Raw genomic sequence first — 18,454 nt, 5'->3', positions numbered from 1 at the left:
ACACACACACACACACACACACACACACACACACACACACACACCCCTTCACACCAGGGAGTCCAGGAAGGATGAGCCTCCATGCTTAAATAAACAGACCTGGGTCCACTATCAAGATCTGCCTGTGGGTGTGTCTACTTTTAGCAGGAGAGCTTGCATCTTGCATGCTAGTATTGGCATTTCTCCCAAACTCAATGAAGACAACACAAAAGATGATTTTTAAAAAACACATTTTTGGACACTGCTCCTACAGAATTTGCCCTAAAATCACACAAACCACTACACAGTATCTCTACAGTCACCCTGCTCCTACAGATTTTGCCCTAAAATCATGCACACCAGTACACAGTATCTCTACAGTCATGTAATCACAACGCATCTGTCCCATCTAGCGCCACCATCAGGACGATTTTGCACAAACTACTTTTTGGCCTATTTATGGAGATAAGCGACCAACGGTCGCTTATCTCCCGATTAGGGAGTCTTACTGGTATATATAAGAAACATAGGTGCAGAGTTGTCAACAATGCAATGCAAATGCAACAATACAGCCAAGTCTAATTTATATTTGCCTTTATTAATTGCGACCGTAGGTCGCATTTACTACCAAAACCTCCACCGGCTGTCCGTGGGTGAGTGAGTGAGTCAGTCAGTCCGTCCGTCACACTTTTGCCCTGCTCATATCTCCACAACCGTTGCCCCCATCCATGCCAAATTTTGCACACACACTCCTTGACTGCCAAACTACAACCTCCAAGGACCCCCGGAGCCCCAGGGACCCCCAGGTCCCTGGGGGACCCCCAGATGTAAAAAATAACCAAATGTGCTCACACGTCACACGTCACACTTTTTCCCTGCTTATATCTCCGCACCCGTTGACCCGATCCATGCCAGATTTTACACACACACTCCTTGCCTGCCAAACTACAACCTCCATAAAATGCGGTAACTCGGGCTAGGAGCGTCCGGGAGAGCCGGGGCCGGTACCTATTCGTCCACCAAGGCAACGCGGAGACCCCACCCCTCATTTCTCACATGGCCCTATTCTAGCGCCACCTTCAGGCCGATTTTTAAAACACATTTTTGGACACTGCTCCTACAGTTTTTGCCCTAAAATCACGAATATCACTACACAGCATGTCTACACTCATGTCATCAACATGGATCAGGAAGATTTTGGAAAAACAAATTTTTGCCCTATTTGTGGAGATAAGCCACCTACGGTCGCTTATCTCCCGATTAGGGAGTCTTACTGGTGAATAAACTATGCGTACAGAGAAAAAAGAATGACTGGTCTGTGGACCCTCCTATAGGCAGATGTCTGCTCAAGGTCTGCTTTGGGTCCCATTTTGAGATAGCTTGTCAAACCTCTGGCCTAAGTGGGGCGCTAGAGGAAAAGTAAGGTTCATCCTTAACCATTAAGGAGCACAGCAAAATCCCATGGCAATCAAGAAGACGTCTTTGAGATAAGTTGGACGCAGGGGCGGAGCGTCCGGGTAAGCTGGGTATGCGGCCGCTTACCGGCCCCTGGCTGTCAGCCTCCGACAGTCGGTCAGTCTCAGTCCAAATGACCGTCAATCTACCTCGCAATTGGGTCCCCTTTCTGTATCGCACTGCCTCTGTTACACCTATTTCCTGTTATAAAATATCGCGCATTGAGAAGTAAAGGGGGACACACACTTTATTGTGAAGGACAACAGGAAGAGACAGACTTCCTCTAGAAGAGTTGACTTCTATCTTCACAGACAGACAATATGTCGGCGGGGCCCGATCATTGTGGCTCGCATACCGGCCCGGTCTTTAATTGTTCCGCCAATGGTTGGACAGATGGTTAAAGCCATGCCACTAGAAATGATAATGATAATAATAATTGCGGCAAGTTTGATTAGTTAGTTATCTGCGAAACAATAGTGGCTTGACTGAACCATGTCAAGGTTGTAATACTGTAGATAGAAGCCTCTTTATGATAGATATAACACTGCATAGAAACTGATAAACAGGTGTGTGTGTGTGTGTGTGTGTGTGTGTGTGTGTGTGTGTGTGTGTGTGTGTGCGTGCGTGCGTGCGTGCGTGCGTGCGTGCGTGTTCTCTGTCTGTACCTGGGTCAGAGGTATGGAAGGAGGGTGTCCAGCCAGTGCGAGCTTAACAGTGGTCTCCCAGATGTGTGGGTCGTGGAGCCCCTGTGCCGTCACCATGAACTGGACGGGTTCCGACAGATTAGCCACGTCCTGCTCCGTGTACACGGAGCCATCGGGCCGCACGCTGAAGTTAGGGTCACTGCTCACAAAGCCCACCTCCCTGGTGTGCTGCAGGCAGTCCTCGAACCTCACTGTAGAGACAAACAGGCAGAGAAACACAGAGAGGTTTGAACCAGGGGTGTCAATTGGGTATGCAGGGGTATGCAGCTGCCATACCCTGGGTCCAGGGGGGAAAATAAAAGTTACTTTTAAATATAAATCCAGGAATGTCTCTTCGTCTATCTGTGCTCGTTATTATGTTGTTAAAATTGCAGTAAAATAACTACAAATGCAACATTTAAGAAAATGGTCACTTTAACAAGGTATTGTAATTCTCCACACTTGTATTCTCCCCATCTTGACAAAATGTTATATTCCCAGGTTCCGCAGGTCAGCTGCACAGGTGCAATGCATTATTGTTAATTGTGGCACGTTTACTAACATGCCAAGTTTAGCTCCAGGCTGCCATATCCAGCCCAAGAAACTGTAGAAACCCAGGGAAAAAACAGACAAAACCACGCATGCGGGCATGCGCATGAGAACTCCATGTCTCATCTTTGCCATACCCTAGCTTTTGCTGAACTGACGCCACTGGTTTGAACCCTTCATATTCTGGTTCCCCCCCAAAAAGATTCGCCGCACAAATCGGAATAGGAACCATCATGACATGTGTTGGTGGTCTCATATCATCTCCCATTTCTCCATGTCTTCCTGTCTCTTATTTCTCCTCTCTCTCATTTCTCCTATTAATCCTCAGCTTTTTTTTACAAAAGGTAAAATGTACAACAACCCCATTTGCTTCGTGGAGCGGCCATGCCGTCCGACAGAAATTATGCACTTATCAGTTGATGATATGTCACTTTTGTCAGCAGTGGTTTGAGGACGAATAAATTAGCCTTTACCTTCTCCTGTCTCCTGATATTTCGTCCAATACACGTTACGAAAATGTCCTTTTGTATGTCATTCCTTTCTCAAACTAGCTGGATGTCAGAATATCAAATAAATCCAAATAACATTTTCTCCTGGCTTCAGGGAGAGAGTAGGGGATCTGAAACACATTAGGCGTACTGTTGGCTGATGTGGAACATTTTCTTTGCCTCAGCCAAGTTTCCCTGCTGTGCCGTCAAGCACGCGAAAAACAATCCTAAATGACATTTTGAGACTTCCGCCTGAACGAAACGACTGGGGAAACGTATAAAGTGTATTGCTCACAGGCACGCACATATGCACAGTGCACACACAAGTTTGCTCCCTGCTTCCAGTCTAATGTATGTTTTTGTATGAAGAACACGGAGGAAGGAGGATGGGGGGTAGTAAGAAGAGAGAGAGAGAGAGAGAGAGAGAGAGAGAGAGGAGAGAGAGAGAGAGAGAGAAAGAGAAAGAGAAGAGAGAGAGAGAGAGAGAGAGAGAGAGAGAGAGAGAGAGAAGTGGTCTATAGAGCAATAGTACAACAACAGCTGAAATGACAGATGACAAGAATATACCATTAAAGCACACGAGGCACCGAAGAGGCCGACAGCAACATGAACCGAGCGATGGAATAAAGCCTTCCATTCCATTGTCAACAGCCATTAATGCGCATTGCTTCCCTGTCTTGTGTTATAATCAAAGACCGTAAAGATAAACATGGGTGAACGGACCGCGACGTCACACATCGGTTTCTACAGACCCGTTTTGAAGCCTCTTCTTGTTCAGCGGGAATTAAATGGCTGTGAGTGCAACCACGCGCAGCAGGTCTTCATTCAAGCTCCAAAAGCATACTGTCACTGTTGGGCAGAAACCTTGTATCTCCAAGTTTAAAATGTGTACATTTTTTCGCAAAGTAAAGCACTGTTTCATCATTATGGCCATCACACAAAAGTAGTGAAAATAGCTGATCTACAAGCACACAACGCCTCGCGGTGCGAGGCGTTGTGTGCTTGTAGATCGGCTGTTTTCACTAGTTTAAATCGTTTTAAAAATGATAAATACAAAACAAACGGTTTTGGACATACTAGGTTTTCACCCGACAACGACGATACCCTGCTGCTTTATCATCAATTTGAAAGTTAATGGGACCATAATTGACAAAAAAAAGCGTATCATGCTGTGTGAAAGAAGATTTTAAACAAGCGATTGAAAACATAAAGTCTTTATGAAAAGGTTTTCTCAGGTAATAAAAAAAGTACAATAATGCTAAAAGAATGACACAAAGCCCAGAGTCCTACAGTATGTATTCAATTCATCAAGACAAATAAAGACATACAATACTATACAAGAAATCATCAAGGAGCAGTGTTGAAGCCATTTCATTGATTTAGTTTATTCTTATTTCATTGATTTAGCTTATTCTTATTTGGTTATTATTAGTTTAGTTAATTGAGCTATTGGTTAATTTGAGCACGAAAAACAGTGGGGGGGTCATTTATTTTGGCAAGTTATAGGAGACCTGTCTAGGTACAGTTGCAAATTGCACACAGGTGCTATGGCGGTTTTGAAGGAGGGAAGGGATATCACACCTTTTGGTGGCAGGGCATTCCACATTTTGGTGAAATTATATTTCTTTTGCAGTTGGAGGAGGGGAATCAGTGGCGCCAGCTGCTGGGCCATTAATGAAAACTGGAGTTTGTTTTTGTTAGTTCCACATTGGCTTCCTTTCCGGGGACTGCCCATAAGTCAGAAGGTTCATTAGTCCGAAGGTTCATTAGTCCGAAGGTTCATTAGTCCGAATTTTGTTAGGGTTACTGAGGTTAGGGTTAGAGTTAGGGTTAGAGTTAGGCATAGTATTCTTAACAAATTCGGACTAATGAACCTTCGGACTAATGAACCTTCGGACCAATGTCATGGCACCTCATTTCCAAGAGCAAAACCGTTACGCATGATTATAATGCACTCAAGTAAACGCTGACAACCCCCCAAAAAATTGATTTCTAACATTATCTTTACGTACATCCAAGCATGCATGCATGCATGCACACACACACACACACACATACGGGCACGCCCCCCACACGCACACACCCATGCCATTCTAACTTATCCCTAATCTCCTCCCCCAAGTTACAAAGCATGTACTCTGATCTTATCTTTCACTCACACTCTTGCTGCTGATAACAAGACAAATTGATTTCATAAATCACCTGGGGAACAGATCGGCTGTTATGAACAGCGGCACTGCAATTTTTCACAAATCCGGTGTGAAGAATTCTGCACGGCAAGCTTTTTATCAAACCATCTATTCAATTTATCGCCCAGCATCCTGTCAAAGGCGGCTCCCAAACAACAGACTAATAAAGCATGATATCTTTTTAGCCGCTGCAACCCAAGCGTCCCACACAAAATGAGCGTTGCTGTTTCAAACTCCACAATTGCACGGTGGTTAATGGCAAGAAAGACAAACGTGGCCATGAAAATATGTGTAATATATTTGTTATATTGTTGTTGACGTACTGACATATTATCTTGCTTATTATAGTGACTAGAAGCTCGGCCGCCCTTCAGGTGGCCCAGCGTCTAGTCGGCGCCCTGGCCAACTCGGGAACAATGTAAATAGGGAATGAATGCCCCGCCCTTTAATGCAAACCCCATTATACCTGTTGTCATAGGATCTGTTTTGACAATCTGTTTGCGTGTGTCCATTTATGCCCATATATGGAGATATCTGTCTGTCTACGTCCATTTTATGCCCATATATGGAGATGGGCGGCCGAGCGTCTAGTGTAAATAGGGAATGAATGCCCCGCCCTTTAATGCAAACCCCATTATACCTGTTGTCATAGGATCTGTTTTGATCATCTGTTTGCGTGTGTCCATTTATGCCCATATATGGAGATATCTGTCTGTCCACGTCCATTTTATGCCCATATATGGAGATCTCTGTAGGACCCGTTTTGACCATCTGTTTGCCTGTGTCCATTTATGCCCATATATGGAGTTATCTGTAGGACCCGTATTGACCATCTGTTTGCCTGTGTCCATTTATACTCATATATGGAGATATCTGTATCTGTCTGTCTGCATCCATTTTATGCCCATATGGAGATCTCTGTATCTGTCTGTGCCTCCGACTGTGTTGCAGACAGTGCCGGTTCCCCCATTAATGCAAACCCCATTATACCTGTTGTCATAGCACCCGTTTTGACCATCTGTTTGCCTGTGTCCATTTATGCCCATTGACTCATGTGGTGTACGTGATGTCAGAGCCTTTTATGAAGTGATGTCACAATGAGTCAGCGCTTGCGCCGATTTCCTCCGGAACAGCCTGATGTCAACAATCAGCTCTGCATAAGGAGATTCCGAAGACTTAATGAGATGTGTCGGGTGTCTCCATATATGGGTTTCAACATTCAATACGTAACCATACGCAACCTGTCAACTGCCCGTATGACGTGAGAGCAAGTGAGAGCCTTCGTAACTCACCCCTTACTTTACTTACAGAGCGCCCCGGAGTTCCCTAGCCCCTGGGCTCCTTATTCCCCTTTATTATTTAAGTTTAGCGTGAGAGGGAACTGCCTGGGCTTATCCACATTATTCACCTGGTTCTCTTAAAGGCACAGCCCGCTAATTCCCCTGAACCCAACCGCTCTGAAGAGCACCCTGAACTTTGCTCACCTCGAAGTGAGAAAGAAAGACTTTAGTTTATGCCACACTCCGAGAGATTTTTTTGTTGAGTCATCTAGCGTATGTGATGTCAGAGCCTTTTATGAAGGGATGTCACAATGAGTCAGCGCTTGCTCCGGAACAGCCCGATGTCAGTCATCTCCGCATACGGAGATTCCAAACCTTTCGTGCCGTATCCAAAAAACTGTGTATCGGTTCGGGTCCAGGCCTAGCTAAGAACGTAGGCAAAGGTCTGAGCTGTCTGTGTGCGAAATTTGGAGTCTGTAGCACCAACCATGTGCTGTCAGGGCTCATCCATGCGATTCGGGCCAATTCGGATTTGGCGTCCATTGGCTTCAATTTAGTAGTCAGGACTCCGCATATGGAGATTCCGAACCTTTCGTGTTGGTTCCGGAAAACCGCAGATCGGGTCGGGTCGAGGCCTAGCTAAGAACGTAGGCAAAGGTCTGAGCTATCTGCGTGTGAAATTTGGAGTCTGTAGAACCAACCATGTGCTGTCAGGGCTCATCCATGCGATTTGGTCCAATTCGGCCTCGGCTTCAATTAGTAGTCACGATGTATTACCTGCTTATTGCAGTCGCTATGGATTAAAAGCTGTATGTGTATCTATCTACAATATCTACTAAGCAATAGGGAATTCACGATAAGTGATTTTTAGTATTCGAATTATTCGACCTCAAAGTATTTGAATAGTCGAATATTCGACAGCACTGGCCAAACTCAAATATTAAGTAAGCAAGAGGCGAACATTGCGAAAATAGCCGATCTACATGCTCACAACGCCTCGCGTTGCGAGGCGTTGTGAGCATGTAGATCTGCTATTTTCACAATATTTATCTTCGGAACCGAGTCACATTAAATGTAGTACCTAAAATTCCAAATGCTTGTCAGGGTGGGGGTCGGGTTAACAAATTCATAGGGGCATTGACAACTCATTCTTATGACTTCCTATCTAGCCAAGCTTTATAAAATATATATTTTTTAAATAGAAGCGAATGTTCGACTTCGGTGAACAACGTCGAATAGTGACTTTGATATTCAAATATTTGGTGAATGCCCTACTAAGCAAACACAATCAGTTTTACCTTTTCAGAAAACACAGCCCTGTGAGAGTGTTGAAATGTGACATTTTTACATTTTCTTGTCTTTTTTTTAGAGCGTTTCAATCGTCATTTGTCAGTACTGGTGGTGACTTAATAGGCTGGTGACATTGTAGGCTGCAGAGCTGCTGTCCACAGACAAATTGTCTTGGAAGCTGAGGACCAGCATGCATTATGCAAATGAGTGGAATTACTTTGAACTGGCGGAGGCTAATTGTTGTCACTTAGGCAGGTCCCCCGCGGAGCAGCCAAAAGAGCAATAAGGCTTAGGGACACGTGTGTCTCTCCATGTGTGCATCCGCGAGAGTGTTTGCTCTGGTTTTGTGTCCTAAGTATCTGATTTGTGCATGTTTGCCCACACACTCCGCGTGTGTATATCCCTACAAGGCCCGAATTAATTTCTACAGGCCAAAAGAAATTGAAAAAAAACAGATGGTGTTGTAGGAGTCCTAATCACAGGAAAATGTAATGTTTAAAAATTAATAATGTTTTTGTAAGGTTTTATAGCCATAAATCATAAATCATAAATTATGCTCTAATTAGCATTTTGGGGATAGTTTTCGCAATAATAACATATGCACTAATCTAGACATTCTAATGATCGCAAAAAAAAATTACAGGCATTTTACTTATGTTTTTGTGAGGAATAGCTTCAGTTAAAAAGTGAGATGTTGTTCGTCCAGATGCTGGAATTTCAACTTCTCTGGGAGGTGTGAATGTCAGTCTCTGTGGGGGGTAATTATATGCAAATATCCTGGCCAATGGCATTGTAATAAACAATAGGATTTAATGGTGATGTTAATGTGAAAAAAGAACAGGAAAACTAATTATAACATTGTTTTAAAAATGATTTAAAAAACGTTGCCAAAAAGCAACGCTGGGCCTTGCAGGGATATACTGTATATTTCAATAACACCAATGGGGTGCTACCCAGGGAGCGCCTCAATCCACTTCCTTGTGTATTGTGGTGACAGCAGGGCTTTTGGCATGGGAACGCGCACACACACACACACACACACGCGCGCGCGCGCGCGTGCGCGCACGCTCATGCGCATGCGCACACGGCATGTGAGGCGTTGCCATGGCACTGTGGAGTAGAATCATTTGACAAGGCTCTTTAATTCTCTCTGTGGGCACAGGACCAGCTCCCGGTGTTTACCAACCCTCCCCTACAGCAAAGCGGTGGAAAGGGGCCTTCTTCCGTAGAAAATACATTTTATGACAAATGTGCGCTTCGTGACACGCTCGCCTGGTGTTGGGGAGATAATTTATAATCAAAGACACTTCGATATCCCTTTGAAATGCGGGCTCACACGACACCATTCTATTCGGACAAAATAATCTCACGCATCGGATACCAATCGGTGGCGGCACTCGTCGTGATTTGATCTACCAAGCTGTGAGACGGAGACAAGGGTGGCAGCGAAACAATGTGATATGGGATAATGTATGTGTGATCGTGTGTGTCGCGTGTGTGTGTCGTGTGTGAGAGAGAGAGAGCGCCACACAGAGAGAGAGTGTGCGACAGATAAAGATGGAGCGTTGGCAGGCAGAGAGATAGACGAGACGGATGAAAGGATGGAGATAGGCAAACATGTTTAGCAGGAGGCAGGCGAACCCAGACACACCTGGCTGGGCCGCTGGCAGAGGGTGTGAATTGAGCTGTTGGTGGGCATGGCTCAGAGCCCTCCCTAGCGTCAATCTCTCGGAGAGAATGAAGACAAGTTTCAGCGCGCTTGCTTTCTCCGCTGACAGGCCTGAAGGTCAGTAAACCCAGAGCTGCCCACACCACTGCACAGTCCTTTATTAAACTCTCAAATACCTGGAACGCGCCCGAGTCGCGTTAGATTTGAACCACTTTAACCATTATTTTAAGCTTTAACTTTAGAAAAATAGCAGATATACAAGCTCACAGCGCGGCACCGAGTGCCGCGCTGCGAGCTTGTAGATCTGCTATTTTTGAAAAATCGTGAAAATGAGTGCAAGTCTTTGGATAATCTTTGACCCGATCTTTGACCCGACTTCTAAATCCTTCCTCTAAATCAGTGGTTCTCAAACTTTTTCATGTCAAGGACCCCCAAAATTACAGGTATTTAGCCACGGACCCCCATCTCAAAATATGTTGTTCCAGGGACCCCCCCAGAAGCAAATATTTGAGTTACAAATGTTCCCTTTTAAATAGATATATTCAAAGACTTGCAAAGAAAAATCATGATTTTTCAAAAATAGCAGATCTACAAGCTTGCAGCGCGGCACTCGGTGCCGCGCTGTGAGCTTGTATATCTGCTATTTTTCAATAGTTAAAGCAGTCAATAATCCTTGGCCTAAATGGGTTAAAACACACACACACACACACACAGACACACACCCACATGCACACACACACACACACACACACACACCCACATGCACACACAGCGCCAGGTCCCCGCAGGTTCAATCAATGCTGCCTCCGGCCTCACTTCATCACCTGGCCAGCTTATCTGGGCCATGGTGATTGAATAGAAGAGAGACTTTGAGGGCCGGTCTTAAGGGATATTGCCTTTGCCTCCAAGCAGCAATCGATGGCATTTGTTCTACATTATACAGTATGTACAGTATGGATCAGGCACGTGCACACATAGACATCAAAGGGGGCTTGAGCCCCTAGCCCTTTTATCTGTCTGTAAAAAGTGCCCTCTCGAGACCATGAATGCAGTTTTTACTATGGTGAAAGAAATGCCCTATTTCCATGCCATACCTGAAGGCAGCATTCAAGAGAATTGTCTTGTTCAAACTTGAATGCGGCCTCTTACAGTATGTTGAAAGAATTGCCCTCACTGTCCAGAAATCCATACCACATCTCCAGTATTGCCTTTTTTATGCTTAGTTTAGTGTGTTTAGAAGTACGGAAAATAGTCGGTCTGCTATTTTCGATATTTTCACCAAAAGGGCCTTTTAGAAATTTCAGCCCCTGCCTCTCTAACATTCTCTGCACGTCCCTGGTATAGATTTTATGAACAGCAACTTCACAGTACTATACTGTAAATATATCTACACAAGTATGTTTTTGTTTGAAAACTACTACATTTGCACCTGTCATCCATATTATCTTATGTCTTCCTAAACCGGAGACGTTTTAAAACACTGTTGTCAGCATTTTGTTTTGAAAATGTGCATGGACAGTGGGAGGTCCTTTGAAGAATATGAAACATGATATTGTCATGTTTGTTTCCTGATTGGGCCTTATCAGTCATCATACTGTAGCCTCCCTGATTCGTCACGTCACTACCACATGAACGGAAGAAAAGGCAACAATTTAACAGCGGCAAGAATAATGACTTGCATGCATTACTGTGTCTATGCTAGCAGCTGCAGCAAATTCAACACACTAACCTCACAACATGTAGCCTACAGGTACGTACAACAATGTGGCAATGTCCCACTATAATGGTCAGCCATTCAAATCTGCATGCTTTGTCCTCATGCCAATTCCTTATTCCCTATGTATTCTAATCCCTCGTTACTGTAACAGAGCGACAGTGATTGAGGAGGGTCAAGTGTCCATCTTGGAATCTAAGGTTCAATTCCTGGATGTGTCCTTGAGAAACTGCTCCCGATGAGCAGGTCAGTGCCTTCCATGGTTTCCTCCGTCATCAGTGTGTGAATGGGTGAATACATTGTAAAGCTCTTTGGAGAAAGACGCTATAGAAATGCAGTCCATTTACCATTTATACTTTGGCATTAATCTAACGTCAGGTTGTGCATGTGCATCCGCCAAGACATAAATAATTGAATGAATTTACTTAATTAATGAATATCTCCGATTACTTCATTAACATATAATTACAGTCATCCAAGTAGATTAGACATAGCCTAAGATTAGGTTTAGCCTTCTCAAATTGTGCGTGTATGTGTGTGTGTGTGTGTGTGTGTGTGTGTGTGTGTGTGTGTGTGTGTGTGTGTGTGTGTGTGTGTGTGTGTGTGTGTGTGTGTGTGTGTGTGTGTGCATGTGCGTGAAAGAGAAAGAGAGAGAGAGAGAGAGAGCGAGAGATACTTTGGCTCCCAAGAGAAGACCAATGCACACAAAACGAGGTAGAAACTGAGCTACACTTCCTAACCACTCTCCCACTGTACCAAGACATCAGAGACACATATTTCCCATGGATTGCAATCACCCCAAGGATAGTTGGAAAACATGATTAATGACAAAAAAAACTCCCATATCTGTTGTGCAAACACAGCAGCAAGATGTGTGAGCTGTTGTGACAGGAGAAGGATGTCTAATGGAATACAAACACCAGAAAACAAACACCTGAAGGACTACAAATGATTGTGTGTATCTGTTTACACCAAATGATCTCGTTACATACATGTAGACATACTGTTCATATAAACAGAGCAACTAACTTTAATTCAATTACATTTGAATAATATACCAAGTGAATGCACAATTATACATTGAGCTTGTATGAGCTTGTAGATCTGCCATTTTAGATTTTATTTTGTATTTATTTTTAATTTTATCTTTTTTAATTTGTAACTAAAATGCATGTGTGCATGCATGTGTGGGTGTGTGCGTGTGTGTGTGTGTGTGCCCCTGCCATGTATTTCCTGAAGGCCCAGACATCCACATGCTGTTAGCTGTTGGGCAGGACATGGAGGTCTGCTGCTGAGGGGACTGTGTGTGTCATTCTGCTCTGCTGCTCTTCTGTGTTCTTGTATAGTTACAGAACATTTTGTCCAACAGAGCGTCTAGCGCACGCACGCACGCACGCACGCACGCACGCACGCACGCACGCACGCACGCACGCACGCACGCACGCACGCACGCACGCACGCACGCACGCACGCACGCACGCACGCACGCACGCACGCACACACACACACACACACACACACACACACACACACACACACACACACACACACACTTAACCATTTTTCCAACAACCCTCCCACCTGACCTCTCGGGCAGTCTGTCATCACTGACAATAGCAGTCTTGCCCGGTTGAGTGAGCTGCTCTGTCCCACACTGTAACGCAACACACACACACACACACACACGCACACGCACAAACACACACACGCACGCACAACTTGCTTGCTCCTGCTTTTTGACAGAACCGTAGGGGAGAAGAAGGAACCTGCTCCTGTGTAGAATATTATGTACGTGAAGTAAATGACTTGTCTGTGCTTTCACCCGGACCATTTTGTCTTCCTCTAGCTCTCTCTGGTCTCTCACAGTTCTCACGGGTCTGCATATACCGGTACACTCGCACCTCCCATCACCTCTCCATATCCTCTCCCTGTCATCTCCTCCCCTCTTCTGTTCTCTGGTGTTAATTCCTGCACTTCTTTAAATAAGAACACAATATAAAACACAAATTGTTTAATGCTAATAGACCAATAAAAAATAAAGTAATCTATGCAAAAAAAAGTTAACACATAGGGTGCCCAGGGTTATTCAACATTTAATCGGCAGGTGCCCATGGCAACCCGCCATTTTAGCTTCTTTTGAAGGCCTGGCAAAAAAGTAATCAGAGTAAATGTAATATCCAAGTATGTCCTGGTTTATTTTCACAATAGTATTTTCTTTCAGTCAGGACAGTTTTCTAACAATCGCGGGCATCAGTGCTTTTGTAACGGCCGGTGGAGAAGGCCGCGTTTTAATCATGAAGGTGATTTAAAAGTTAGATTAGGAGAAAAATGCACATTTGTGCAGCAGCGTTACACTGATGTGAATGAGGGAGACAGACTTCGCGGTCACGTGATCTCGCGCTACATTTCGTCACCGCGGTAGCTTTGTACAGTAGCTACGGATTAATACAGTTTACTGTACAACGTGTCGAAAGCGTCAATGGGCACAGGGAGACATCAACGAGATTGGCGCGTTGGCACGTCGTGGACCTCCTATGAGTTAATTGATTCATTTATTTTTGTGGTCGAAAAAGCACAGAATATAACAAACAAATTAGTTACTGTATGAACTATATCATGCAAATAATCCAGTCTACACCAGATTTTGAAACAGCGTTTTGCTGGGGGGCGGGTTTCCATTCCGAAACATCCCCGTTCCGAAACCAGATTAGCATTCACCAGCGTCGGCAGGTTAACATTTCACCAGATTAGCATTCACCAGCGTCGGCAGGTTAACATTTCACCAGGTTAGCATTCACCAGCGTCGGCAGGTTAACATTTCACCAGGTTAGCATTCACCAGCGTCGGCAGGTTAACATTTCACCAGGTTAGCATTCACCAGCGTCGGCAGGTTAACATTTCACCAGATTAGCATTCACCAGCGTCGGCAGGTTAACATTTCACCAGGTTAGCATTCACCAGCGTCGGCAGGTTAGCATTTCACCAGGTTAGCATTCACCAGCGTTGGCAGGTTAGCATTTCACCAGGTTAGCGTTCACCAGCGGCAGTTTAACTGAGGTTAGGGTTAGGGTTAAGTGTATAATCCTGTGCTCTGGATTATCTGTCAATCGACGTACTTGTTCTACTGGTTATTATGGTAATGGTAAAAATGGGCTGCATTTATAACAGCCACTTTTTAACCTCCTGCATATTTATCTGAGGATCTGAGCATTTGAGGATTTCGCATTATGCCTTCATTGCCAATTATATTAACAAAAGTGGCATTTTTAAATGAAAATTCAGGGCAGAGAAAATAATTGTGCCTTTTAAATTTGCAAATTGTGGGAGTCTGGCCACGAGAGACCACATCCCCAGTAACAATGAGATGAGTGGGGAGTTATATCTTGGCAACGTAACTACACCATCAAAACTGCTACCAAAGCTTAATTGTGCATTAATATTCCATATCTCCCTTGTAACAAAAACCAAAAAAAGATTTTTCCTGTTTATTCTTCAGCAGTAGTGACCCCCCCAACCCCTCTCCCCATCACCCGCAAGATTTTGGCCATGATGCCCCTTGTTAAAAATGTACAACTCACCTGCTGCGGCGTGAATTCTAATGGAGGCTGAAATTAAACACACATTTCCGAGTGTATCCTGTATAAGTGGCTCCGAGGAGTACAGCTGGCAAAGTTGGAGTAGCCTATGTTAATGGAAGTTAGAGTCGAGTCTTGCCCTGCTGTGGGCTGTTGTTTAGCAAGCAGGTAGGCTAAAGTGAGGAAATGGTAAACAAGCCCAGATTGAGCATTACGCTGCTTTTGTTATGCTGTTTATTGCAGGTGGTGAAGTAAACTATCTCTGCTTCCCTGCTGCTTTCCTCAAGCCAACAGGAAAATCAGTGCCTCCCACTCAATTTGTAAAATAACAGTACTTCAGCAGAGCTGAGACTATGATAACAGACTCAGATACAGCAACTGGAAACCGAGTGCACTGACCAGTGAACCACCATGCTGGAAACAAAGCCAAAACAAACAGAAACTGGCAAAACAAGTCTTTGGCCTCTAGTTTTCCCTGGCAGTCTGGCACACTCCACTTTCCATGCGGGCGCTAATGAAATCTCCCACCAACATTTCCGACAAGTATTGTGAGTGGAAGCCGCCGCATTGGATGTGGCGTTCCTGATGTGGGTCTAGTATCGGTAATATTCTGCAGACAATGAAGCTAGTTTTCTTTCCCTGGGAGGGAAAAGGGATAACCAGGCCCGTGCACTTGTTTTTGGTGGAGATGACGGAGGCGCGCCGTCTCAGGCGACCTTGAGCCACGTGAGACACCACCAGGCGGTAGTCGCCGTGTCGAGCGTTGCGAAGGTCGCAACATCCCCCCCCCCAACTTTCTGCACCTCCACGTGGTCCAAGTGAACACAGCGGAGTGCTCCCTACTTCCGGTTCAGCCAATCCCAAGCTTCAGCAGGCGGATCTTAACTGTGCCGCGACCAATCAAATGAGTTCGGGGCGTGGTTATCCCCTTTTCCTCCTAGGGAAAGAAAACTCGCTCCCTGGAATGGGGTCCCCTCTTTCGTGGTCCCTCTTAAGGTTTCTTCCATTCTTTATCAATGTTTTTTCCTTGCACAATTAAGGGTCAAAGGACAAGGGGTGTTAATTGTTTCCGTTATTACATTACATTAAGTCAGAATCAAAATGCAGGAACAAGCGCAGTAAAACGTAATGAAGTGCTGTACTTCCACCCTTTTTATTTTGTATTAATCTTTATTAATTTGTATTAATTTCTATTATTTTTTATTTGTACAGACATTCTCACAGGGTCAACTTTTTCTTTGTCATATTCCAGTCCATATCAATCCTCTGTGGTGTCATTCTTCCGGGTCGTGTATTCAGTCCATTTACTTCCACCATTTCAACGTAAATTAACTCAAATTCTACACATTGTTGCACCAACGGAGATGAAGTCCAATGTGTGGATGGACATTGCGACTAAGTAAATACATTTTTCGGTTATCATTTCAAGCATAAATGTAACTATTTCATTTCAGCATAAAAGGTTATAGTGCAATTGTGATCATACATATTTACACTCTTGAACATATAAATGAACCGTAATTAACAATTAGTTTGTTTCCGTGGCCGCCTACGGTAGCTAAGAGCAGTAATTAGATACAGATGTTCACAAACACGAAGTACATGTTTGTATTTTCAACTTCAACTGAGAAATACAATTATGACGGTAATGAAATACTGAAATACATCACCCTCTTGGTCTCTGAGGGAGGGCGAGCCCTTACTGCTCAAGATGTGTAAGTTAACTTTTTTTCCCCTTTTTTTAAAGATTTGTTTTGGGGCTTTTATGCCTTTACTGACAGGAAATGGGGAGAGAGATGGGGAGAGACACGCAGCAAAGGTCGTTGGGATCGGGACTCGAACCCGCGACACGCTGTCAGTCATCAGAGCCTACGTGGTATGCGCCTGAACCGGCAGGCCAGTGGGCGCCCCCAGGTGTAAGCTAACTTTAACATACACTATACTGTATATTGTATTTCTATTTAGATAACATGTGTTTGTCAAAGTTACGACATCAAATCTGGAATCTATCTAGCAGTAGTAATCTGGAATCTATCTAGCAGTAGGCCTACGTCCACCACCCTTGAAACTGTTTTCAGATCCCCTACCCTACTGTTTCTCTATAGGACCAGCTGTAACCCTCAGTTTATATTCTATGTAAAGTCAAGAAAATATCAAAACAGCAAAAATATTGGCTGAATATTATAATTGTCATAGAGATTACAATAACAGTATTGAAACACAGTTGATCCATGTTGATGACATGACTTCAGAGATACTGTGTACCGATTTGCGTGATTTTAGGGCAAAATCAGAGCAATGTCCAAAAGTTAGTTTTTAAAAAATCGGCCAGATAGTGGCGCTAGAAGAGGGCCATGTGAGAAATGAAAATGTTGTGGTTTGGCAGCCAAGGAGTGTGTGTGCAAAGTTTGGCATGGATAGGGGCGGAGATATGAGTAGGGGAAAAGTGTGACGTGACGGACAGACTGACTGACGGACAGACTGAGTGACGGACAGACAGACAGACTGACTGACAGCCGGTGGAGGTTTTGATAGTAACTGCGACCTGACGGTCGAAATTATCTGAACTAAAGCCTGCTGGTTGCTCCGCAGCTGCCGCAATCGTGCATCTCCAGTCTAATTACCAGTTTAAAAACACCTAACCACATCGGTTGTTATTTCAGCACCATGGACAGAGCTGTGTAGTGATTTGACCCAGTCAAACTTCTTCCTCTTCTGCTCGCGGGAAATGTAAAAAGCGCACAAAAGAAAACCCCACACCAAACCGGTCCCCAGGTAAAGATGGACATCAGATAGTGGTTTAGTAGTAAAAATAAAGAAAACACAGTGGCTACCCGTCCCATGCGGAGGCAAGTAGCCCCAGTACACCCGCTTCGACTGGTATCTTCGCATTCAACCGGACTTTATCACCCTTTTTCAGACGTTTGAACGCAGATAGTATCCACAGTGTATCCACGGAGGAGTATCTACTTTGAAGTACGCATGCGCCGATATCTCTCGCCTTGAATATTAGTCCCCTCAGGGGAATCGAACCCAAACCGTGGGTTTGTTGCATCCGTGCTCTACTGACTGAGCTAATGAACGGATGAAGTGACTCCTTTTTTGTGCATTTATCTATGACGTGGATATCTATGACGTGGATAGTGGGGTAGATGTTGATAGTGAGGGACTGAATATTTACTATTCTGTCCATAACGGCACATAACTCGGTAACGCGGCTGAGTGGGATTGGGCGCCGTTCGCACCGCTCGTCGCGGCAACTCGGCTCGCTAGCGCTCGCCTCGGTGGCGACTCACGGGGCTCATCGGCGCCCAATACCGCGCCGCTCCGTCAGGGTCAGTGGCGTGGAGCATTACACTGGGGAACAGAGCACACTTGGCATCTGGTTCGAGGCTGGGAGTCACCTCAGGTTTTATTTTTGCGCTCCTCTGAGGTTGACCACTAGATGTCGTCATTTTACTACTAATATCTCTGCCTTGGTGAGATACTTCTCTGCATTGGTGAGATACTAGTATGCTGTATCTATGGATACCTCTGCATTGAAGAGTCTGAAAGCACGTGAATATTTCGCATTAAGTGCGTT

At 44.6% G+C, this 18,454-nt stretch overlaps 1 protein-coding gene across 2 annotated transcripts in view; it reads right to left on the bottom strand.

The window, feature by feature from the left end:
* Window positions 1-15,122, bottom strand: part of cdh4 (cadherin 4, type 1, R-cadherin (retinal)) — a gene marked incomplete at its 3' end in the record, with an annotated part of 159,755 nt that extends 144,633 nt beyond the window's left edge. For both annotated transcript variants that reach the window (XM_080728850.1, XM_080728851.1), the window contains exons 1-2: window positions 14,875-15,122; window positions 2,100-2,329 (exon numbers count right to left, since the gene is read on the bottom strand). In XM_080728850.1, the coding sequence (XP_080584976.1) occupies window positions 2,100-2,195 (96 nt within the window). In that variant the 5' untranslated portion in view covers window positions 2,196-2,329; window positions 14,875-15,122. The remainder of the gene's footprint in view (window positions 1-2,099; window positions 2,330-14,874) is intronic.
* Window positions 15,123-18,454: the final 3,332 nt, after the last annotated feature.

The sequence above is a fragment of the Nannobrachium achirus genome, assembly GCF_963921795.1.
Source record: "Nannobrachium achirus genome assembly, chromosome: 6".
Taxonomy (NCBI): domain Eukaryota; kingdom Metazoa; phylum Chordata; class Actinopteri; order Myctophiformes; family Myctophidae; genus Nannobrachium; species Nannobrachium achirus.
This window is presented reverse-complemented; position numbering and strand designations above follow the sequence as displayed.